General features: G+C 31.6%; 1 protein-coding gene across 1 annotated transcript in view; it reads right to left on the minus strand.

Moving 5' to 3' along the window:
• Positions 1-356: 356 nt before the first annotated feature.
• LOC148626399 (inactive ubiquitin carboxyl-terminal hydrolase MINDY-4B-like) overlaps positions 357-26,171 on the minus strand; it is a 31,716-nt gene continuing 5,901 nt past the window's right edge. The window contains exons 4-14 of the mRNA XM_088570363.1: positions 18,949-19,016; positions 18,058-18,177; positions 12,019-12,113; positions 11,332-11,497; positions 10,070-10,135; positions 8,193-8,263; positions 7,553-7,712; positions 5,072-5,158; positions 4,046-4,223; positions 3,697-3,793; positions 357-3,041 (exon numbers count right to left, since the gene is read on the minus strand). Coding sequence (XP_088426489.1) covers positions 2,993-3,041; positions 3,697-3,793; positions 4,046-4,223; positions 5,072-5,158; positions 7,553-7,712; positions 8,193-8,263; positions 10,070-10,135; positions 11,332-11,497; positions 12,019-12,113; positions 18,058-18,177; positions 18,949-19,016 — 1,157 coding nt within the window. The 3' untranslated portion in view covers positions 357-2,992. The remainder of the gene's footprint in view (positions 3,042-3,696; positions 3,794-4,045; positions 4,224-5,071; positions 5,159-7,552; positions 7,713-8,192; positions 8,264-10,069; positions 10,136-11,331; positions 11,498-12,018; positions 12,114-18,057; positions 18,178-18,948; positions 19,017-26,171) is intronic.

Here is a 26,171-nt window from a genome sequence, read left to right on the forward strand (position 1 = left end):
TCGTACGGAAATCAATCAATCAATCAATCAATCATTTGATTCTCATACACACCACAGAAAATAAACCTCCTTTGCAATTTTTAAAAGAAGTCTCATTCTTGCAGAATGACGCCATCACATGTTCAGCAAAGAAAATCCACCTCACTACAGGCAAGGGTTCGGTCTCCGTCTCATTTCTCTTGATACCTCTAAACATTTCCCGTCATTCCTAATTTTTTAAGCCAAAATTCATTTAAGGACATTTAAAAGCAGTCTACAACATGAATCTTTGCCCCCCCCCCCCCACCAAAACCTTGATGGTGACATCTGCATTTGAAAAAATACAGAAAATTTGCAATTTAAAGAAAGACAAATAATAAAATCTTAGGCTTTATTAACAAATCATAGATCATAAACATACAAAATCTACAAAGTTCTTATGTATCACAGAATAATAATATATAATGGTCAGGAGTGGATCCATATATTTTGAAATGGGGGTTCCTGAAAAAGGGGGCGTTACTGGCTTTTATTTGCTCATTTCTGCCAAAAATTTGCCCGAAATTTACAAAATTTTCAATGAAAAAACAGGATTCAATCCATAAAACCCCTGGATCTGCAGCTGATGGCCCCTTTAAACTGGACGGATATTGAAATTGAAAAAATAAGCACAGCAGTAAAATCATTAGCAGTTGTTGATTTTTAAACATCTTTCCTCATCTCTTTATAGAAAACACAATGGATTGTGGTCTTATTAGAAAATTCAAGAACATCCTTATTTCTTTGGAAAAGGGCCAGATTTTGTTGGCTACATCCAGAAAGAGATACATATTGATGAATTCAAAAAGTAAAATTACTAGAAGTAAATGATATTGAAATTGGTAAAATTAAGGGATTGAAAACATGTATTACAAGGTTTTATTACAAGAAGTAAAACCAAGCTTCATATATCCTTATATGGCACAAATCACTTTTATACTGGGGGCAGGATTTTATGCTGCATTAAGTTTTTTTTTTAACAAGCACCAACTTTTCATTTCTATTTCAGCAGCATCCAAAATCAATAATCTAATTGGAAAATATGCCTTGTTAAGTAATGAGGAAAAGATAAAATCATCATTTCTAAGTTTTAAACAGGTGAGTAAAAAAAAAATATTTCAAAATTTTGAAACACATTTTTTTCAAAAAGATCCAAGCTCCCTCCTAATTAAAATGGTTGGTGCCAACATATGTTCAAATATGAATTATGTCCCTTCAAGAGCCAGCAATATTAACTGACAATGAAGTATAGTCATTTTTTTTAGACAAATATTTTTTTAAAATATTAATAACCTTCTTTTTATTTTCTTGGTCATGATCAAGAATTCTGGCCAAACCCAGGATAAAACTAATGAAAAAAAAACAAGATAACAGCTGTAAATTAAAAAATGCACTCAAAACTTCTGGCAAAATACCAACCGTTGAGTTAAAACAGAAAAAAAACAACATAAACAAAGTAACGTTTGTTCTGAACTAGCAAAACGAAATAACAAACAAAACTTGAAGAAAAAATGCAATAAATGGACTGTGAATTCTCAGCTAACACAAGTGATAAACAAACTATTTTAATATGCATGAATAAATGCCCATTATATAATGGAGCATGCATTGGTACAATCTGTACCAACTTTATAGTTTTACACATCCTTTTCACCCATACTCTATACATTTTTAAAATTGAATAATAATTTTCAAGTAAAACAAATTTCGGCACCATGCACCTCCCTATGAAAAGCCATGATTGAGTTTTGGCCTGACCTGTCCTGTCTATCATGAAGATTTTGTTCAAAAGCAGTTATTTTGGTAAGTGTCAAGTGAAGGATAATTTTCAACTTTTATGGGTATAACTGAATGGGATGAACACATTATCATAAAAATTTGATTCTTTAAAAATTTTGATTAAAATGAATATTTGGTAAAAATAAATTATGCCATAAATGTTTTAATGGGACATCTTTGTATTCATATAAGTACAAAAACTCCAAGATTAAATGATTATCAGTGCATGTGCACTCAATGCAAAACTGTCATTTTTTACTAGACACTTAGCTTAATATAATTTTGATTTTTTCTTAACTAAATTAATTTCACTGGTTCATATTTATGAAAGAACTAAACACACTGGAAAAAATTTGGAACAAAAGCACTTTTGACTGAAAAATTAAGAAACTTCTCATAAATTTCATGTGACTAAAAAGCCTTAAAATATTTGAATACTGTTGAAAAAACGTTTGATTCTTTTAAAGTTAAGCTCTTGGAAATACAGAAACTGTCAACCTGATAATAATGCAAAAAGTATGATCACATCAGATTTCAATTTGTTGTATAAATTACTTAAGAGTATTGAAATTCAACACAGTTTCATGAAATCTTTCTTCTTGTGATGTGGGAAAAAACGATAAAATTGATTTATAATTTTTCCTAAGGGGAGATAATTTCATTTTACCTTAAATAGAGGGCATACTTAAATCATTGACTGTTCCATTCATGGAATGCCTTAATGATGCTTAAACTTACATGTAGTATTAATATAATAAAGTTCAAATATGCAACATTTTTCTTATGATCACTCAGTTCTAAATTGCCTGATTCTTAAGCGAACTGCTAGTTAAAAACATGGTGATATATTTTATTATTTTTTGAGTCATTAATTGACTCAAAATTAAAGAAATTTCATGGGAAATAAATTTTAAATTCAAGAAATACCACTCTCACTTCACATCCCATAAATCTGCATCAATTAAGAGAATGTTTTGTCAAAAAAAAATAACAAGAATTAACATGATAAAATATGAATAGGTTTAAGAGTCACGACTACTCAGTTTAAAAACTTGCATATTTTAAAAAGTGACCTAATTGTATAAAAAGACCAATGTAAGGCTCCATCAACTACAAGTTCCTGAAGGCTGCAATCACATGTTTAAAGTTATTTTTTGGAGATTTTCTTTACATGTCACCTAATGCAAAGCTGTCATCAATAGAAATAGGGCGTTCCATTCCAATCAACAGCAGCACCATACCACCTGAAACAGATAAATGATAAATTTTCTATTTTCATTTCAATAGTGAGTGTATTTGTGTTTGTTTTAAGTGGGACTGGTTTTTTTTAAGGTTCATTGACTTAATGATTGTAACTCTGCGAACTCCACTGGCCATTTTTTGTTATTTATTTCAGACTGAGAATATCCTATTAAACAGGAAGAGCATTCTCAGTACTAGGATTTAAAGAGTAAAGATTACACTCATTAACCTCTTAATTCCTTAATTTGTATACATTTACTTACTTACTCATAAAACAATGTCCCAGCTGTGTGATCTTCTCTCCCCCTTTCTGGCTTAAGTTATTTAACCCCTCCCTCTTTTTTGTATACCGTAACCTAGTTAGTCAAAATATATTGTTCTAGCTAATGAATCTTCTCTTCCTCCCCTTTCTAAGGCTAGATTTACCAAAAGCGCCGCTCCCCATTTTTATTTTCAATACATAGTAACATACTTAATTATTATATATTGTTTCTGCTACAAGATCTCAACTTTCTCCCCATGCTAGCTAGTTATTGACTCCATCCCCATGAAAACAGTAACTTTCTTGATCATAACTCATACTACTGAATAATCTCCCTTCTCCTTTCATGTCTGAGAATTTTGACGCCTTCTATTAATTCATACACAGATACTTACTTGGTCATAATACACTGATCAAGCTGCGGAATCTTCTCTTCCTCCCCCTTCCTGGCTAGGGATGTTCTACCTTTTACCTCTCTACCTAATCTTGTCTCTGAAACAATTTTATTAAAAATCCAATTGATCTTAAAGCAAAACTATCATTATAATGTATATCTTTCTGCAAACCAAAATTTATTCACTGTTTTGTTTTTAACACATCTGTGAAAGTTTAAGAGTGATGCATTATGCATTTCCAGAGCTAAACACAGAAATGCTATGACCATACTTTTAAGTCATTTGGAGTACTGTTTATGACCAACCTTTGGGTCAATAATCTCAACACTAGCTATATGAGGAAACTTACCTATATTTAGACAACATTTCGGATGAGTTGGCAAGCCTGTATAGTAATTAAGAACAAATCTGTTTTCAATCCTCCAATCACTGACTAGATCTAAATTAATACTGAATAGTAAACCTATCTGTCCATTAATGTTGGTAATCCAGATTGGGCATTTAGGGGTCTTTAACATACTGCCAACCTGCAAAGATTTTATTTAAAAAAACATTTATAAAAATTATAAAAAAATTTTGAGTCTTTGGCATGGATACCAATATTCTTGAACAGATTTAGATATGGAGTTGCTACATTTAATTTAAAGACATCAACCAAAGTGTTTTTGAAAATGGAACAATACATCTCAATTAAAATAATCTCAAATAATTATAAAAATTAATGTAAGCATATAAAGGGATAATTACTAGATATACAAAACAATGTTGTATATTTTTAAATATGTCATTTAAAAAACTTGTTTCTTGTTTTTCAGTTTTGAATTATCTCCCTTTGTACAGACAATATGAATTACAAACTGTTAGGGTGTGTATATAACCAAGTTCTACGCAGCCGCAGTCATTCATTTCCTCTTTTGCTAACCACTGCAGACAGGCCTTTGGAAGTTCTCTGACATTACTCAAGCCAAACCTTATATGACAATAAGATAACATCTTGTAAAATCATTCACATTGCCCAGACTTTGCAAGATTCTTGCATTTTCTGAGGGCTGGATGCAGCGTCTGGAGTGAATTTCTGACGTCAGATGCTGTTTCAGAGCTAGGTATATATCATGATATGTACCCTCACTGTTCTTTCCCTTCTTCTGTTCATTTGTCACATTAATAGTTTGTGCATCATCTGGCAATTTTCTTTCAGCCAGACCATCAAATTTAATTCAATGCTTTGTACAATATCAATATAAATGCAGGTCAAGTTAAAATAAGCAAGAATTGTTTCAATTGTGTTCAGAGATGATTCCTTAAAAAGAGAACAAACCATATAAGGTAGCAATACTCACATGAAACCTGGTCTACGTCTATAAACTTTATTTACCTCAGACCTGCTGTCAGGGTCCTCAGTTTTGTCCCAGAACATATAGCCTACATGGCTTCTTTGTTTGATCCCTCTTAATGGATGGGACTGAAATAAAATGTATATTAATTTAGACACACCATAATTCATCTGTTTAGCCAATCACAAATGGACTAGAGAAAAAGTTAAGATATTGCAAGTCCTTTTACTTTCAAGAAATTAAAATAGAGGAACTGAGTATCTATTTTTTGCCTTCCAATTCAATGGTTTTTTTTTAGTTTTTTTTTTATTGATAATTCCCATGATTCAAAATTTATGTTCAAGTTGATAAGATACAGAAAAAAATGTTGTCTTTCCGATTGGTATCTATGCAATGGCCATGAGTGACCAGAAAGATTTCCTTGGCAGTAGAATCCCTTCTCAATTAATTTGCGGACATCACACTTAAGCACCCCTACTATATTTTAAGACATGTGTTGCATATAAAAACAGCCTCTTAACATGTACTGTGCTCTAATAAAATCATATTTAAGCTGTGTTCATAATAAAGAGGTAAAAATACATGTTCATCAGAAACAATACTAAAAATAAGCAAATAATTAATTTTCTGAAACACATATGTTATGTGAATGGAATAAACTACTGGTAAATTACACACGATATAACTATTGATGCTTGTATTTTTGGAATTGAACAGGTGAAGTACAAAGGTGTTGAGAAGAAGAAAACTTTTAAAAGACTGTCCATGTAAAAATCAGGCAGATATGAGTGGCACAGAGAAAATTTTATCCCACTGAATGTTTTGTTCCACTGTAATGCATATACCACATATGTATGTCAAAAAGTATATAGTTCCTTTTGAACCGACAATGGATGGCTCAGAAAATGATTTTAAATTTCCCAAACAAGGCACCCAAATTTTGCTCAAATTAAAGAGTTATCTTCCCTTTTTCAATGAACTTCAATGTCGTCTATGTGATTTATTTCTCTTTTATCATTGCAGAAACTAACATTCAACTTTCAGAAAGGATGCATTTGTGATATGAAATGAGTGAAAATCTTAAGAAAAAAAATGCCATGTGCCACTCACTGCCTGGGTTTTGCAAAGAAATCCTCTTAAAAGCTGGTGAAACCTTTTCCAACACTGGTTGTAATTTCAAAAAAGGGAAGAAATAGCATTATATGGGAACAAAACATTGATGTTTTTCATCAAGACTTAATACAATAAAGATTAATATACTAAAACCGATCTATTTATTAAAGTATATACATCACTACATGTATACTCTATGCGGATTGGGGGAAAGATTAACTGAAAGGTAAAGGGTAAAAGGTTAAGCTACTTAAACTTGACCTATGACCTACAAGCTAAATTAGTAAAAAGGGATTTTTATATTTACTTACAAGTGCCTGTTCAAAATAAAAAAAATAAATATCATATTAACAATCACCATGTAAATATAAACTGTACTGCTACATGTACATGCAGACATCATTTTTCATATTTCTTCTAAAAAAAAAAACCTTTTTAACATGTATTGTACAAAGTGCAACCTTTGTTTATCCAACTTGTGTATGCATTGTGTCAATAGTGAGCATTTGCAGGAGTCCAAGTTTACCCAGCTACTTTCAAGAGTGGAAGGTCTTAGACTTTTTCACATCTGAAATCAATGGTCCTCAATAAAGTGTCAACAAAACCTGCTAATTGTCCAGGACAAAGGTTAACATAATTTCAAAGCTCCAGGATAAGAAACAGAGGACCCCTGACCCCCAACCTTGAACCCCTGGTGTGTGTATCAAGTGACATTGTATTTTCTTGAAATAGAAGAATATTTTTTTATTTCATGTTATCTGTGGAAGACATCATTAATCTTCCTTCAACATTTCATAAGCTGAACTATATTACTTAATAATGCATTAGCAGATTTTTTATGTGTTGCTTTTCCTGCATTGTCTGAATCAAATGAATTATGATGTGTACTGTTTTAATGTGACAGGAATGGTTTCAGCAGATGTCATTCTTATGTCCAAGTTTAAGACCAGACATAGATACCATAAACACATGGTTATAATCTCAATTTTTGGAAGCTGACTGTAGATTTAGATATTTGACAGCATGCTTGATATCAGGTAAACCAATCAAAATCAAAGACATGATTGTTACATGTAGCCATATTTCCCTTACCCACTGGGTGAGATGCACAATAGGAACATGTAATTGTAATTTGAAAATTTCATTCAAATCCATTCTGTGGTTTGGGAGGAGTAACAGAAAAAAGTTGGACCCCTGTGTAACAGAGGGAAGGATGGACAGACACCCCTATCACTATATACCCTTTATTTTGCAAGCAGGGGATATATATAACCAACAGTTGCACCTACAAGGCAACAGTGACGGTAGATATACAGATGGCGATGCATGAAACAAAGGTAGCTGATTATTAAGTCCATCTATAGCATTTTCAAATGAGACTATTGTCACACCCTACAATCATCACTTACCAGCATTTTACCATACTGGTTATAGACCATGTTTCCATTATGCATATGTTTGACAGCATGCCCTGTCAGTAATAGATTGATAAGGGCCTGAGAACATTCTTCATTGTCTGTCAGTAACTTATCCTTACTGTCTTCAGTTATTTGTAGGTCTTCTTTAATTCTGGAAAAAAATTAACTCATGCATGATATTTTGCTTTCAATGACACTAGAATTGCTTCAAAATTACTTTTGTATGTCAGTGGAACAAGATAACTTTAAATTGTGACTTATATTTCAGTTGGAGGCAAGCTTAGCATGAAAACAGATCTGAACATTCACAAGTTTGTGCAAGGGCTGACATGAGTTTCAATACTTCTATGGCATATAAATTTCACACTAACATTTTGCTTTCAATTAAACTGCATTGGTAAAAAGTCATCTCCCCTATATTTGACAAAATTACTACACTTTCAGTGAAAGTTAATGAGGAAGTCATATTTAACAAAGATCGGGATGATTTTGATGATGTGACTCTACTTCGATTGACAAAAACTTCTAAGCAGCCTATGAATTGAAATGTGATTGACAGACAGATGACAAACTTAAACTGATGTTCCCTTACCCATCTGTTATGGCTTGGCTCTCTTCTCTAATTACTTACTTATAAACTGTTCTAGAAAGAGCTACACTGTACAGAAAACATATACAACCAAACCCAGTGCCAATCTGAAACTATAAAGGGAAATACTGTTGCAGAAGAGTAATCAAGAGAACCAAGATTCTAGCGGAAATCAAAAAGATATAATAAGGGACAAAGACCAAATATGGAAAACAGACACACAACAATGAACATTGAAACAAAATTGCAATGTAATTAAAAAATCAAAATTAAAGCAATGTTTAATTTTCATTCATTATTAAATATATGAAAATATTAAAGATTCCACTGCTATTTTTGTGCCTTAAGATATATCATACCTGATTCTAGTATAAAAAATTTCCTACTTTTTTTCAATAAGATGATCTTGAATGAAGATACTTTAGAATTTTAATTTTAAAAAATAAGTCATCTAGCTTAATTTGAGATGATTGAGCCTTAATAAAGACAAATATTTACTACATTTTATATGGATTCTGTAAGCAATTTTCACTATTTCATTAACTACTTAAAACTGGTATATAAAATTTCTTATAAATATTAATAAAGATCACTTAACTGACTTAGATAAGGTGTCTCTATTTTGATAGAAAAAGCCAACATTCTTTCATATTAAAAGAAAAGGAAAATTTGGGAACACCCAACTCTTTTTCTTGTAATATCATAAAAATTTTTATTCTCATTACATTTCTATAGAACATTTTCCCACCAAGTATCTCCTATTTGAAAGACTTTTCCTATCAATTATCTCCCCTGTCAAAGTGACTTTTTACAATTAATATTTGTAATTAAACCAAACCAATTTATGTAAAAAATTCTTTTAAAATTATTATCAAAACTTTAACTCGTGGTTACTAAATTTCATGGATCAGGAAACAAAAGTTCATGGATTCTTGAATTCATGGTTTTGAAGTTTTCAGCATACACATCAATGGGAATCTACTATTGGTTGGAACCAAATTTTGTGGTTTGATCCATCCACAAAAAACCCTAAAATTGGTACTCCACAGACAACAGTTCTTTCACAATATCATTATTATATCATCTCAAACAAGTTTGTTTGCTGAAAATATGTATGGTTTTGCAAAATGACAGAAAAAATACTCCATGTGTGATCTACTAAAATATGAACTTTTTCTATGTATTTCACTGATACATTATGGCACTCTACACATTGACGTACTCTCAAATAGCCAAACAGATAGTGGAGAAACACTCTCAGACCCATGTGGGTTCTGGGAATAGGCCAGAGCGTCATTAGAGCTGCCAAGCTGCTTGTAGGACATACTCAGATATCACGAAGGCTGGGCCCTGCTACCTCCAACTATTAACAGACATTTACAGAATCCCTATAAGGGGCAGCCGTGCGAGATCCGTAAGGATATTCAAGACCGTAAAAACCCCTAATCATCATGCATTATGGTCGATACTCTTAGAATTATACAGGTTGCTCATTTGCTGCTTCCAATCTCATTCTTTTAGCTTTTTATTTGGTTTTTTGTGCCATTTTTTTTTCTTTTCTTAGATGTGTGACCTGGAAAATCATTTAATCCATGGTTTTCACTGAATAAATCATTATTCAATGTGATCATTTGAAATACTTCTTCATGTCATTATTTGACTTTTTAGTTTATTTTGTAGAAGTGTCATCATTCTGTTACCATGGATTATATTACTTTAGTTGACGGGCCTTTCAGAGCTTTTACAGTTATTGAAAGACCTTTTGGTGATCTCTGTAAGAATTCCCAATTTTATGAAGGTTATAAGATGGAACTATTGTGGTGATTTACCATCTCTGTTCCTTTTTTCTATAGTACAGGAAGTAGAAAGGTTTACAGATCAATAATCTTCTAGACCACAGGTTATTTCTTCATACTTACAGATTCTAAATGCCTTTTTACAAAAAGTTGTAAATCTTGGAATTTCTTGAACTCATACAAATATAACTAAAAAAGAAATTAAAATCATCAATAATATCTAACCTTTATCCATAAGCAAAATTTGAGAATCACAATTTTAAAAATGGTTATAGCAAGACCTAAATGTTGATCATTAATATTGTGTAGTAGTTAATAGCACACCATATACTGAAATTACATTTCAACAATATAACATTTATTAATGGTGACCAAATTCTTTAAATCCTTTTAAAATTCAACGTGCTGTTTAGCATTCGACTTTAAAAAAGGCTATATATACTTTTGATTTTACTTTAATCACCAGTAGCAATAAAAAAAACATTCTAAAGTACATTACTTAACTTGTTCTTTTATATTTTAAGCATTCTTTAATGGACTTTCAACTTTATTACCGGTAATTGAGATTTTATTGAGAACTTGATTTTCTTCAAGTGGATCATTAATTTGGAACTTAAGAAAGACATGAACCCCTGAGTATCTCCAAAAATTCTTTTTTTTCAGAAGCACAATTATCTATTTACTACAGCAACTATCATCCTAATACAGATAAAAACAGCTCTGTTTCATTCCCTACCTTACAAATATCCTTTGAACATAGCACCTTTCCTCTTGTTACATACAGTTTCAGCACATTTAAACATCCCTTCCAGGGGATATAAATTACTTTCTCTGTCTCCTGAGATAAACAGATACTGCACTGTTTCTTTCCCATACCTACTCAAATCCCTTGCAGGGGACATAATTCACCACTTCAGTAATGCTATCATCTCTGACTCTATAATCATGAACATAGCACCGTTCCTCTGGATACAAACAGATACAGCACATCTGATACCCTCCCTATTAATATTCCTTCCCAAAGGAGCTTGTACAGGTGAGGGTGTAATAGGCATACCCCCCACCCCTTTTCAAAGCCAACAAAAAAAAACAAAATAATTATCACAATCTGCTAAATATTGTATTGAATACGGCAAATTATCATATTAGTTCATTAAACATCCCATTACCTGATTTCCTTTTATATTGATTCTCATAATTACGCCTCCCCTTCATAAAATCATTGACCCGCCCCTACTTCCAGGGGACATAACTCACCATTTCTGTAGTGCCATCATCTTTGACTCTATAGTCTTGATCACAGCACCTATCATCCTGAGGCAAACAGACACAGCACTGTTTCTTATCCCTACCTACAAATATCCCTTCCATGGGACATAACTCACCTTTTCAGTAATGCCATCATCTCTGACTCTGTAATCTTGATCATAACACCTATCCTCCTGAGAAAGACAGATACAGCACCGTTTCTTTTCTCCAGCAGTCCATAAAATCTCACACAAAGCACCAATTAATGCTCTTTTTCTTTCATACTCATTTGGTTTCAAGGCACTAAAAATGATAATAGAAAACCCTTGTTGGAACATTTCATGAAGTTTACTTACACAAGACCTTTGTTTCTCTAGGCAATGTTGGCAGAGAACTTGATCTAACTAGAAATTTATTGCAATCTCACAAGAGAATAAATTTGTACCTCCACCCCACAACAAATGAAGCTAAATATTTTATTGTTAAACTCACAAGTTAGATTGCCTCCCTTTACAGCCTTGTTATAATACATCTTCAAATGATGTTGAACCTTCTAGAAAAAGATTGTCAAAATCCTTTGAGCAGGTAAGGTGTAGTTACAACTACAAGAAGTGTGGCAGCCAAATGGGCAGTCTCACCAGTACATAGTAACCTTAGTTATGTTCTGACTAAAATAGATATTCAAAACATTTGGTGATTGTATTAAATTTGCTTAGATTGGATATGGGCACATTCATTTTATAAAAGATGAAATAACAAGGCAAGGTGAAACAGCATTTTAAGTGCCCTTGTTATTTTATCTTGTCATAATAGCATTAACATACCTTTTCGCTAAGTCTGTAGAGAAATATTCTCTGTCAAATATTAAATGTTTCAGGAGGAATCCCTGAACACAAAGCACCAATCCTCGAGACCCCCACTGGAAAAAAATATTGAGTAACAATGAAGGCAAATTTTAGGTCTCAGTATCGTATTAATTTTCCCATAGACTTCTATAGTGAAGTGCATATTTTTAGGATTTTTTAAAAAATATGTAAATTGATTCAATAAAACTTTCACTTATGTAGCATTTCTAAGGACATGTGAAAAAATAATTTCCCGCAAAGAAAATAGGGTGAGTCCACGAAGATTGGACAGAAAAGTAGTCTTGAACTATAAATAGCCATTTTCCCTACTTTCACTTTCGTTTTGCACTCACCAAACCAACCTTTTCAGTGGAACATTTTTATGATATTATGTTAGATTTTCTTTTAAAAAAGTTCTTCATCTTACAGTGTGATGTTTGCTCTATTTTTTAAGTCATTGTTCATGTCTTTTGACAAAACATTAGTTTGTAGAGAGGCAAAAAGAAAATGCACTATATTTTTATGGCATCCATGTTTTGACGTACACCCGCTCAGGGATATGCAATACGATACTGGTACCTATTACTAATAAACATTTCAATATAATCCTAAAAGTTGTTGTTTTTCTGCTAGAGTATTCATTTCCATACTGAAAATTCAGAATATCATTGCCCTGCTACAAACATGAGTTTTCTATTAAAATTCTTATATAGGCACCCTATTCTAGGCATAAGACTAATATCTCAATGTTAGCCAGAAAATATTACTTTTGATAAAAAGCTGCTGCATTAATCAAACTAAGCAACTTTGTGGTTTATTCTGACATGGTAGATAAATGAGCTGTACTATGAGTTCCAAATCATTATTTAATCCCCACTTGTGAGTTCCATATATGGAAATATTAATATCCGAACCTCCTTTTTTGTCTTTAACTCAAGGGAGCCTCTTGTTTAAAGTAAAGTATAATGACCGGTACAACCAACTGTTTTAAACTATAGATATGGTCATTTCAATTATAATAAATCCAGAAAAAATTATACCAATATCATAGTTTTAAAAAAATATAGCTTTTCATATGCAGAAAATACAGATTTTAAGCCATCTTGGTACCCCAGGCAGATACAAATGGACCTCAATGTGACAGGGAAAAGACTTTTTCTTTAAAACAGATAGCTATGATGCAAGAAATATAGTTTACTGGTATAAATATTATAATAACATTTGTCTGCTTTAGATACTTTTTGAAAAAATTCAGTTTTTATATGAAAAAACACCATTATTTTTCTTGCCGCATTAGAATCTGTCCATTTGAACCACTAAAAAAAGTCCACTAAAAAATTGGCTGATGACTTTTGTGACATTTCTGTGTTTAAATCAACCACACAGTTATATGGCAACTCATTTTAGCTATTTATTTGAAAGAAAAACAAAAAATAAAAAAAATATTCATTTTTTCATATATAAGAGGCAATGTATGGAAAATGACTATTTTCAAGTCCTAACCACATACTTAAAATGTGTTGTAACTTGAAAACTATCCTTTATGCAGGAGTATTACTTGCTTTAGGTTACCTGAATATAGATATACTCATCATAAATAGTCAAGATAATAATTTTATTGAACTGATATCCTACAAATTCATGAAAACAAAATGCATTTCCAAATTTGGTAAAGATTAACCATAAATGCAAAAAACCTGAGCTACCATAAAAAATCAGGTTCAAAAGTTGGCTAATTCATCTTAAAAGTGTTACCTGTATTGGGGTACTACTTTTTCAGCTGGTAAAGACCACTTGCTGAATATCCAACTTTACTTGAAAAACTGGCTTACTAGGTCTCAGTATCGTATTAATTTTCCCATAGACTTCTATAGTGAAGTGCATATTTTTAGGATTTTTTAAAAAATATGTAAATTGATTCAATAAAACTTTCACTTATGTAGCATTTCTAAGGACATGTGAAAAAATAATTTCCCGCAAAGAAAATAGGGTGAGTCCACGAAGATTGGACAGAAAAGTAGTCTTGAACTATAAATAGCCATTTTCCCTACTTTCACTTTCGTTTTGCACTCACCAAACCAACCTTTTCAGTGGAACATTTTTATGATATTATGTTAGATTTTCTTTTAAAAAAGTTCTTCATCTTACAGTGTGATGTTTGCTCTATTTTTTAAGTCATTGTTCATGTCTTTTGACAAAACATTAGTTTGTAGAGAGGCAAAAAGAAAATGCACTATATTTTTATGGCATCCATGTTTTGATGTACACCCGCTCAGGGATATGCAATACGATACTGGTACCTTTAGCAGTTGGGGTTTATTAATGATTAAAATGAGTTGTCTCTCTTGGTACATCTATTCAATTTTTTAGTATTAAAAGCTTTTCAAATAAAGACAAAAAAATAGGGTCAAATAATTCTTTACTGTGGGAAATACAGGGAATTTTCATGAAAGTGGATTGACAGACCAGCAAGAAAAAATTCCATTACCTCATTTTGGAAGTTTTGAGGGTCTAAAACACTGAACAAAGTGCAGCAGATGCTCAAAACAATCATGTGTTAACCATGAGGGTTTCACCAAAGATTATCATTATTTCAAACATGAATCTTCCCATATTACTCATAGATTACTGTGTATTCAGAAATAATTAAAATGATTCATGCTGAAAATGTAATTGACTTTGCAATAATAAAAACTTGAATTTTGTAATTTTTAGCATAAATGAAAATGGTTATTCCATACAACTGCAAAAACAAAATTGTACTTTTGTCCAAAATTGCAAATTTGCAAAAATTAATGCACACAATAATGTCTGAATTTACAGTATACGACAATCTCAAAATTACACAACAGTATAGAAAAGTTTTCCTAATACACAAATCAAGGACCTATATATAAATTGTATAATAAAAACTATCAATAGTTTACACATGTGGTGTATAATGATTACTTCCTGAAAATATGGAAAATAATGGTTTTATGTACATGCAGTTTGGCTCCTCTCATAAATACATAACTACATGAAAAAGATGCATACTATTATTGATTCATAACATAAGGGAGAGAATTTACTGGATAAATAAAATCTATTTACTTTCTCATAAATCAGGCAATTTAAAAGAAAAGTGTCGGCAATAGCCATCATCAGATCATTTCTATTCAACTTAAAATGTAAGATTTTTCTCCAAAATTGGCATATGAAATTAAGCTTACTTAAGTCATCAAGTAAAACTAACTTATTCATGATAAAAATTCTTAATTTTAACATAAAATGCACTTTAATTTTCATTTTTTATGGTTAAGATGCTTTTTATTTAGTGGGAAACATAGGGTCGACTAGTAAAGCATTTACCAATGGATTTATTTGGAAATGGCAGGTGAATACAATAAACAATAACTAAACCAACAAAATTGTGAATGTGCTAGTACCTGCCCCATTGAAAAAAAATACATAAAAATTTACACCAATGTGTGTTTACAATGAAAACTAAAATGTGTAAGACTTACTTCTAATTTAGTTCATAATCCTACAGTAATAAATGTAAAATTGTACATGTATTTAGGTATGGAGGAAATACTTTTGAAATTTAAGTATGACATGCAAACAAAGGTCTAAGCCATAGCCATGGTAAAACAGTGATAAACACATGGCTTAAGTTATATTCATATGATGGTCTTATTTCTGAAATCATAGACATGTTTTACTCAAATATTATGTCACCACAAAAGAATTTTGCTCCACAATGGTAGACATCTCGAGCAATGCATGGGCTTCATCTTTTCGTTAATATGAATAAATTGAGTACTGTTAGAATCAAAATAATTCATGGAGACTCCATCTTAGTTATTAATGTTTCACCAGGGCTGGCCATTTGTCATTTTTTTCCTGTGCTTTCCCTCAGAGGGTAAAAAAAGGTGACATAAATGGGTAGTCTGTGTTAAAATAATGATGACATGGAGTTTCCATGAATTATTTCTTAAATATACATATGTATATGCATGCTTAAAGGTAATCCAATCCTAAATTATGCCCATTCCCATATCAAAAACAATCTCACACTGACAAAATTCTTATGTGAATCAATCTGAATTAATTTGATGTATATATATATCTATCAATTTGCACTGATGACACAATTTTGATATGTGAGCTGATAGTACCTAATATGTGAATGAGGCATTAAATAACTTCAAAGAATTGTATAACAGTCTACAAGACTATACAAATACATCGTCATTCCAAAAATAACACACAAAATGTCTGCAAAAATTATTCAAGAAAAAAGCTGTTTAAAAATAAAGGCCTTTAAATAAATACTGGTTTTATGCAGTTCATGTGAAGAAAAATAACTTACACACAATACATACTGGTTCTTTGTAGCCATCACATGAGACAGGTAACCAGTCTGTCTGGTCTGTGAGTTATTTCCCTTTGCATGTAATGTCAAAGAACCAGATTGATGTACCTGAACATGGACTATTAGTTCTAAACAGCTTACTACGTTATTTGGTTCCCTTCTAGCATGTATATAGTTACATTTGTCTAAACCAAATCTCTTTTGTACTTTAAGGAGGTACCACTTGGGTAAGAGACACAACTCTTAAAAATCATTGGAACGTTTGTATTCAGCATTTTACATCAATCTTCTGTAAGCATCTAATTAACTTGGATTCATTTTATTCTGCTTCAAATGAAAGCTTGAGGGGCTTTGATGAAACGGAATATAATACAAACAGATCACTGATTTCACAAGTTATGTCCCTTACCGTAGGTCTACCTCCTTAAAATTGGTTTAATTTAGATAGAGCTGTTAACAAAGGTTCAAAATATATATTTAAACAAAAAAAAGAACTTTAAAAAGTGTCTGGTTAAGACAGGTTAACAGATTATTCAGGGTTCAGTTTCAACAGGTTTAACTGAACTGATGATTGTTTTTGAAAAGGGTGCTAAAATTATTATTTAATAATAAACTGAATAGAACTTTTAACTCATATTGTTTAGTTACGAAAATTTCTTTCTTTGGCCTAGAATAATTTAAAAAGCAATCAGTATCCTAATGATCAATTATTGAGAACAAAATTAGATATCAAATACAATATTTCTACTTCTTCACCTCAAATCAATGGATGTGTTTAGCTGCTATATACCAGTTATTAATTCTGATTGTAGGCAAACAAAAGGAAATCAATTGATAACGAAATAGCAGCAGTTTAATATGTTTACAATCAAGTGCAACTGTATCTGATTTTGTGTAGGGTTGTTGGAGCAAGTATTTAATCATTAATTATTAAACAGAAAGATGGAATAGTTTCAGATGGAGTAGTGAAACCTTATGAGGATACTTGTGGTTTTTCAAAATGATTAATAAACCAATCTATGGATATATTTCAAAATGCTTAATTTTTTTCTGCAATATTTAAACTTTAAAAGAACTTCATACTTTTCAAACAAAGGCAAATTTGAAAAAAAACATTAACCAAGGATGTTAAATTTCAAAAACTGAATTATATCATAAAAATTTAAAAATTATACACATGATACATGTAGTATTATTTCATTTTATATTGTTAAAAAGGTTGTGATCAGAATGTTTCAAAGAAGATAATATGTATAACCAAATTTTAGATACAATTTCAGCCTTTTGTAAAATTCCTCTCTACATTTGACATGATGAGAGACATTTGAGTGTATTTGAGGAAAGTCTTGACAAAACAAGAGTATCAATTAATATTAAAAAAAACAAGAATTTAGGGAATTTGAAACATGAAATTGTGAATAAACATTTCAGAGCAAGATTTTTATTTATGAACCACGGCCTTTTAGCGAGATTTAATGTACATATTGAAATTCCAGCTTAGTCTGCGCTCAGTGGTAAAAGGAACAGATATGGTGACACACAACAAATGCTCCAAAATATAACCTTTATAAAAATAGTAAATAACTGACAAAGATCACAAAAAGGTCTGTATGAGTGGGAACTTGATATACCCAATATATATACCAGTAGTATCTACTAACCCTATGCGTCTGTAATCCCCAGGGGTGGGGACTTGCCATATCCTGGAATTCAAACACAGATTTCTTCCACTCCCTACTGAAGGAATGGTAGGGTGATCCATATACTATCTGTCTTAAAGCCTGAAAAATATTCATAGAGTTATTAAATAAATAATAAAAGTTCTCTGGGTAAGTAAAGGTAGTTGAGTTAACCACTGGAAAATGAGGGACACTTACACATCTTTTGATGTTTTACAATTAAAACTGAGTTCTATCCAGTCTTTGATGTGTATAAAAGTATTGACACTGTTGTGTTATAATATCACCATTGCAGAAAATGCAGTTAGTATGATAATTGAAAATACTAATACTTTTTAAAAATATACATGTATTTTCACCAAAAACTGCAATGGGATTTTTCTCAAAATTGCAAAATATATGGTTACATTCAGCACTAAAATAACAAACTACAACAAGAAAAGAATGCAAGAATAATCAGGGCCAAGATTATATCGAAAATCTAAATAATGTATTCCAGGGACAAAGACCAGACATGGAAAACAGACAAACACAGCAAAGAACATAAAATAACCAAATAATACATACAAAGTACTCGGACTCAACTAAAAACTGGGAGCATGGACCATGTGCACCGGTAAGGTAAGCATCCTCTGCTTTTCTAGAAACACCCATCGAGTTGTTCATAAAATGTCAAGTCTGGGGTAGACAAAAGAATAAAGAAAAACTATGACATGTTGAACAAATCAGTTTTAATGGAGCAGATGGATACACTGTAAAGATCCATGAATTCATGAGGACAACCAAATAATCTCCTTAAAATTCTTAAAAAATAATTTCAGCGCATTTATAGAATACTAGAAAACTGGAAGATAAGTAAGAACTAGTAGTTACCACAGCAGTATCAACAGTGATGGGTGTCCCTCCAATTATTCGACTGGACTTTGGTCGTAAACTACCATCTACAAATATAACACACAATGTTTAAAAAAGCAATTAATGAACCTTATTTTCAAAACAATAAATTCAAGATCAAAGAGGAAAATAAAAAGCATTGAAAAACTAACAAGAGAAGCTTTAATGCAATTAATACATTATTATCAATTTAGATTGGAGATCAGAAATGATATAGCAGACACCAGAGCCTTTAGATTTGTAAAGCCTTCCAGCATCTACAATTATCTTACACTACCACAGGAAAATGGTCCCATTGGCATACTTCATTATGGTTCAAATGCAGATAGGTCCACTTTAAAGGTATTTCTAATATAACAAATTCATTATTATTTTATTTACACCAATAAACAAACCCATTAAACAACTTTTACAGCGAATTAATTATACAATTTGGTTTGTATCAGCAACGATCAAAACAGAAATAGTTGACCTCTAACCTCTAATCAGTGCCTGTATATTTCTATGTATAAATGAATTAACAGTTGATATATTCATGTTGCCTATTTATTTTTAGACGCATAATAAACCTTTTGATGTTTAGCTAGAAATAAAACACAGCAAAATCATAAATAGTCATCAATCAGAGAAATGAGATATAAAGAGGAACGCTGAGTACCAATTAACAGAGCTGTCTTCTGATATTTCATGCAGGCCCTGGCAAATCCAAAAAGAGGACAGTGGTTCAAAAACTTATATTAAGAAAGGAGTTCCAGACAATTATTGGCTGCTCATTCTTTTGCCAAATTTTTAAAAGGGCAGCATAACCCCCAAACCATCCTGATGTATCACCCACTGTATCATGCATTTCTATTACAGTAACCGCCTCGTAACATAGTGATCAGAAGCCAAGAGATGACAAATGAAATGAAACTTTGCTTAGACGATGGCACAGAAATTCAGAAAATGCATTTCTCAGAAATGGCGTCAGTCTGTGGTCTGGTGATATTGCTTTTTGTAATACTTGTAATCATTCTATTTGGCTATTTTGGCCATGTGTTATGATAATATAGCTGTAGGTGCTCCAGGACCTTACAAGTGCATGGCTAGTGATTCCTGCACCAGACATACATTGTAACTGTTGAAATTATATTCTAGGACTTTGATGTTTATGTTAATGTATGTGTCTCAGGAAGTAAGTGCCCAAAACCAAGCGCTTTTACATGACACATATGTGCCTATGTGAGAACTTGTAGCACTTAAGCTATAAAGCGTAGCAACTGAGAAATGTAGCTAGTTGAGAGGGACATGTATCTTAGAACGATTTATTTCAATGATGAAAGGTTTGACCAGACAGTTCCAACTGGAGGTCGATAAATGGGCGAGGCCAACTATTAGTTAGTGGTGTAATACCACTGTTGCCTGCACATAGAAAGTAGTTAAAATGAAAAGAAGTAGTTCCAATATTGCACCCTAACTTCTCATATTTTAGTAGAGGTGTACAAACTTGGTACCATTTGAAATCTGAATGATTCAGCAGTAGTCTAAAAACTTCAGTTTCTTTTTTCAGTGTATGGTGAAATAATTCTGAACAAAAACTCTAGGCCCTTGATATGGCTTAATTGCAAAATGAAAGTATCAGTAGTGATTTCTGCACCTGGCTTCTTTCACTTTACAGTTCTTTTTTAGAAGACACATAAAGTATGCTGATATGTTTATGCCTTAAGTATAACTTCAGGACAGATAAAAAAAATCTTAATTTGCCAATCAGAAGAAAGCCAATTACTAAATGTTTTAAGGGCAATGTTTTCCTGCAAAGAACTTGAATTTTTATCAATTTAAAAGGGCACATACCAAGGGTCTGTTCCCAGTTGTCTATTCCCAGTGGTCTGTTTCCAAGGGATAGGTTTCCCTTTAATCTCGAACTGATTAGGTTTTTCATAGTTTGCTATCACTTTCCAATCTTATTTCATTTTATTACATTTGTAGGAGTTCAATGGGTCATTTTGATCATTTTCACTTTAGAAGGGGGGTGTTTGAATAGGGCATTCCAAGTTTGTCCCTCTACTACAGATAATAGGGTTAAAATGGAATGGAGCTGGAAACACATGTTCATATGTATTGATTCTTGGCCTACGTGTATATATTTAACTTTGTACATGACTGTCAAAATGAACTTAGAGTTCAAGTCTCATATAAATTCTTAACAAATTTCTTTTTTTCTATATCAACCTCCAAGGTTATTCCCCTAATCATAATTACTATGCTATCTTACAAGACAAACTTAGCCTTTCCCCTTAATCTCTTTTAAATAGGAAAAAGTCATTCAAATTGACACAATGGGTCATATTCCAATAAATGTTTTCAAATCCAATAATCAAAAACCAAGTGCATTCAATTTTAAAAGGTTTTAAAGATCTGTTATTACATCCTAACAAACATGGACTAAACGGGGCATAGTAAAACATAATTTAAATTACATAAAATGCTGTAAGAAAAGTTCTATCAAAATACGGATCTAAAAGCTTTTAAATGATTTGAAGAAATTTTTACATTATTCACTCAAGGATATAAAACACAGGATTTTTATATGACATTTATAAGAGTCATAACAGAAAAACTTTGTAGCAATTTTAAGATCTTAAAATTAAAATAAAGCAGTAAATAAAATTTTCACTACTTGATATTTTTAATCTCACAGCAAATTAATAAACAGAAGCTTATTGGGGCCACTTTTTTTAAAATATTTTTCTATTGCGTTTAAACACAATACATTGCATTTAAATGCAAAATTCATTGCATATAAAGGCAAAACTTAGCATTTAAACACAAAACTTATTGGGAATAAACACAAAACAATGTGAATAATCGCAATAAGTTTTGCGATTAAACGCAATCTTTTGCGAATAAACATAATACTTTTGCATTTAAACGCAAAGAATTTTATGTTTATGCACAATAGGTTTTGTGTTGAAAAGTAAATTTTTTTGCATTCATTCGCAACAGTAATTGCATTTATTCACAAAAGACTCTGTATATTCGCAATGATTGCATTTATTCACAAAAGATTGCATTTAAAAACAAATTTTATTGCGATTATTCACAATGTTTTCCGTTTATTCACAATAATTTTGCGTTTATTCACAATGTCTTGCATTTAAACACAATTTTTTTTTTTAATGTCACCCAAATAAGCTTCCATATTGACACAATGTTCTGAAATAAAATAAATGTCTTCGTTTACTAGCCTAATGAACTAGTAAAGCAATATGTATGTATTCAAATCAGGCATGGGTTCATAAGGAGTGGATCCTGCAACACAAAATGAGATAGTCATGTTTAAAAGGTAAAAAGGAACTACATACAAATAAAATATAAATAAAACATAAAACATTCTATTTATTCACTCCTTTAAACCAGATATACTGGATCCACCACTGCAACCTAGTTGTCCTTAGTCCGATTATCTTGTGGATAAACAACAATCCCTTACCTGACTAATTTTTATATAAAACACCTCCCATCAAATCTTGATTTACAATACTTTTATACACATCTTCAGTAAAAAATGCATGCAAGAGAGACTGCTTACATTATTTTACATAACAAATACATGAAAACAACTCCCATATCTAGACATTAATCTCTGGAAAAGTAACTTCTATACTTTATTTGTAACAATAACTACTGTGAAAGTACTTTAATTCATGGATACCAATTTTCATGTATAAGGAAAGAAACACAAGTTTGTGGATTCTTGAATTCGTGGTTACAAGGTTTTTAGTTTACCCATAAATGAAAATGTCCATTTTGTTGTGAACCAAATTTTGTGGCTTAGCCTACCCAGAAAAACCATGAAAATTGGTACCCCACAAACAATAGAACTTTCAAAGTATTTTGCAGGGGTAAAATACATGTATCAAAATGTGGAAATATGATGAGCTAAATTGACTTAGTACTATGATGGAATAACAGTAAATGGGCAAGTTTTTGTAAACTTGTGGTTTAACATGTCATCTTTTGATCATGTGACTGAAAATTAGTCAAAAAGATGATGTGATTTGGATACATTATTTCAATCACTGACAGAGGTTTCAGATATAGAAAGAACTTAAAACTTGATAGAGAATGAATGAGTACTTTCAAGTCTATAAATGTGCAAATTTGGCTTTCCGAAAAGCCCAACATGTCTTTTATGCCATTTAGAAAGAAAGTAAGAAAAAATCCTGTTATATAATTGACTAAAAATTCTTGTTTTTTATTTCCATTAAAAACTGCTAATGGGAAAAATACCTACAAGTACTTCAACTGAAAGAGCTTTCAAATAATGTCTGCATTTTTTACAATTTGTGGCATACTTCTAACTTTTTCAGTAAATATACTTCATATAAATGTATAAATTAGGAATGCCTCTACCATTTTCCTTTACATAACATGTTATGTAATCCTGAGGACTGCGAGTGATTAAATCTAAATAGTTTTAATCAATATATACATGTACTTTTTTATATACATGTATGCAGGATTTAATATTGTCAATACATAGAGTTGACAGTGAATTTAAGTTCCCGTTATGTGACGTATATCTTATCCTCTTCAGTTTACATGTGGATCCATACATCCAAGTTAATCTAAAAACAATCACTTCACAATACACTTTGAAATACAAATGTTCACACTGAACTCTTGACACATGGTCACTTTAAATCCTCAATCTAAATTATTTGAATTTCAACACAATCATTTTCAACACCTTATCAACAAATACTATTTACTTTGGCCTCAGCCTTTAAATCTCAGAGCATTTCATATAGATAAAATTTAATATACATCATAATTTATTGATCCCAATTTTCTTTTCAATCATTTTTGTCATAATAACGAACTGGTATGAATAAATATAATAAAAATTTTACCACCTCTGTTAAGAATGTATATTAATTCATATCAAATTGTTTAAAGAGTAATCAAGGGAACCAAGGCTACAGCAGCAATCAAAAGAATGTAATCCAGGGACAAAGACCAGACATGGAAAACAGAAATTACACAACAAAGAACATAAAGTAACTAAATTCATACATACAAAGTAACAAAAGTAAATGAGCAACTTGTACTCCACTAAAAACTGGGAACATGGACCAGGTGCACTGGTAGGGTAAGCGTCCTCTGCTTTTCTAGATACACCCGCCGAGTTGCTCATAAAATGTACTTCTTGTCAAGGGCCAGATGTTAACCCTACCCATTAAAAGTACTTTGTTCCATGGCCTGATGTATTGGGAAAGTACATTGTGCATGCAGGGTGTATTTAATCAAATATCATACACTCAATTATATTTCAACTTAGCAATTTTCACTTATTACAGTTGGAAGTGCAAAAAATACATAGAAACTCTGTAAGCAGTTGATTACCCTTTTTTTCACAAAATTCATACTTTAAAATTTGAGGATATGCCTTTCGAGATTGTAGAAAAAAATGATAACTAACTATTGTCTGAGTATGATTCTATTTCTCTGATTCTTGAAATAGTGTCTTACCAGCAGCTAAAGCAACATTTCATTACACAAAACAATAACATTGTATGAGATAAAAGAGCAAGTTATTTCTGCTTCATTTTTTACAAATTAGGTTTTTGGTTCGTCCAAATAAACATGCCGTCTTGGGGGGCTAATTTTTATTTCACTTGGTATAAATGTTTTATTTAAAAAATGCCACAGCTTACCCCATAGTTCTGGGTCAAATTGAACCTAAAATTAAAGAACCTTAGTGAGCGCGAACAAACCCCCCGCGTCCCCATGTTGGATACTCAAGTAAATTTGTTTGTATGAGAAAACTATGTAGAAGGACCCCGATAAAAAAGGAATTAGTGTGTTTTTTTTCAGGCTTTAAACCTTTATCTTCTGACTAAATTCTGTTACTCAGAATGGTAGTTTCAAACTCCAGACTGTGATTTCTTTGAGTTTGAATTAATCCAAAATAAATTTATATTATCGTAGTGGAACAAAACTTGCACTTGACCTAATCTGCAAGCGTTTAGAAAAAAAGTCAGAAAAACGTTTATTTCTGTGAAATTAGCTAAGTTCAAGGCATGTAACTTCAAATTTGACCTGTAACTCATCATGGTGAACTTATATACAAAAAATCATGTCATAACCTGCAAGCATTTAGAAAAAAAGTCCAGAAAACTGTTATTTCTGTGAATAATGCTAAGTTCAAGGCTCGTAATTTCGGGTAAAAATCATTGGACTGGAACAAAACGTAAACTTGACCTGTAACTTTTCATGGTGAACTTATATGCCCTGGTTTTACTTCCCAAACAAATGGTGGCAGTATCTTTCGAAGTCTCAAATCACAGAAATAGAGATTAATTTGTATAGTGAATGATATAGAATGATATATCCATAAAACTATATATACATGTAAACAACTTAAGAGTTTTGTGACTTTATGGTTAAAAATTGATTTAAAGTTCCTCTAAGGATAAAGAATTTTACATCACTAAAATAAAATAGATCTTAGTATGCATTTCATATCATTTAAAACCAATAAACTTTTGTTACTTTTTCACATTATTTTTAAACCAATAAGTACATGACGACTTTACATATGTATGCTAACAGTTTTTTTTTCAAAACCTCAAGTCTGAAATCAGTGTACATGTTTTGTATATTCTACTGTACTACTGAAGAAAATCAGTTAAAGCATTCTAGCTGGCACAATAGTGAACGAAATTGAACTGCACTGTACAGAGAGGGTATCCATCACTTTTGAACCTAAAATTAAAGAACCTTACTGAGCATGCTCACATAACCCATGCATCCCAATGTTGGATACTCAAGTAGATTTGTTTGTATGAGAAATGCATGTAGAAGGACCCCAATAAAAAAGGAATTAGAGTGTTTTTTTTTCAACCTTACTGAAGGTGCCCACATACCCCATGCATCCCCAAATACTTAAGTAAATTTGTTTGTATGAGAAATGCATGTAGAAGGACCCCGATAAAGAGTGAATAAGTATAGAGCTAGTATCCATCACTTGACACATATAACATTTATTAATCCTAGTTTCAGGATTGAATGGTATGTCATTTATAACAAACCACTACAGCACAGGCTAATAATGGATCACAAAATATTCAATTGGAACAATCAGTAATGTCCCTACCACCTGTTTAGGGAGAGTATGGGTGCCCTGCCTTTTTCTGTCAATTTTCCCTATGTAACAT

The sequence above is a fragment of the Perna viridis genome, chromosome 2 (genome assembly GCF_037379345.1).
Source record: "Perna viridis isolate PV_CMFRI_1.1 ecotype Kerala chromosome 2, ASM3737934v1, whole genome shotgun sequence".
Taxonomy (NCBI): Eukaryota; Metazoa; Mollusca; class Bivalvia; order Mytilida; family Mytilidae; genus Perna; species Perna viridis.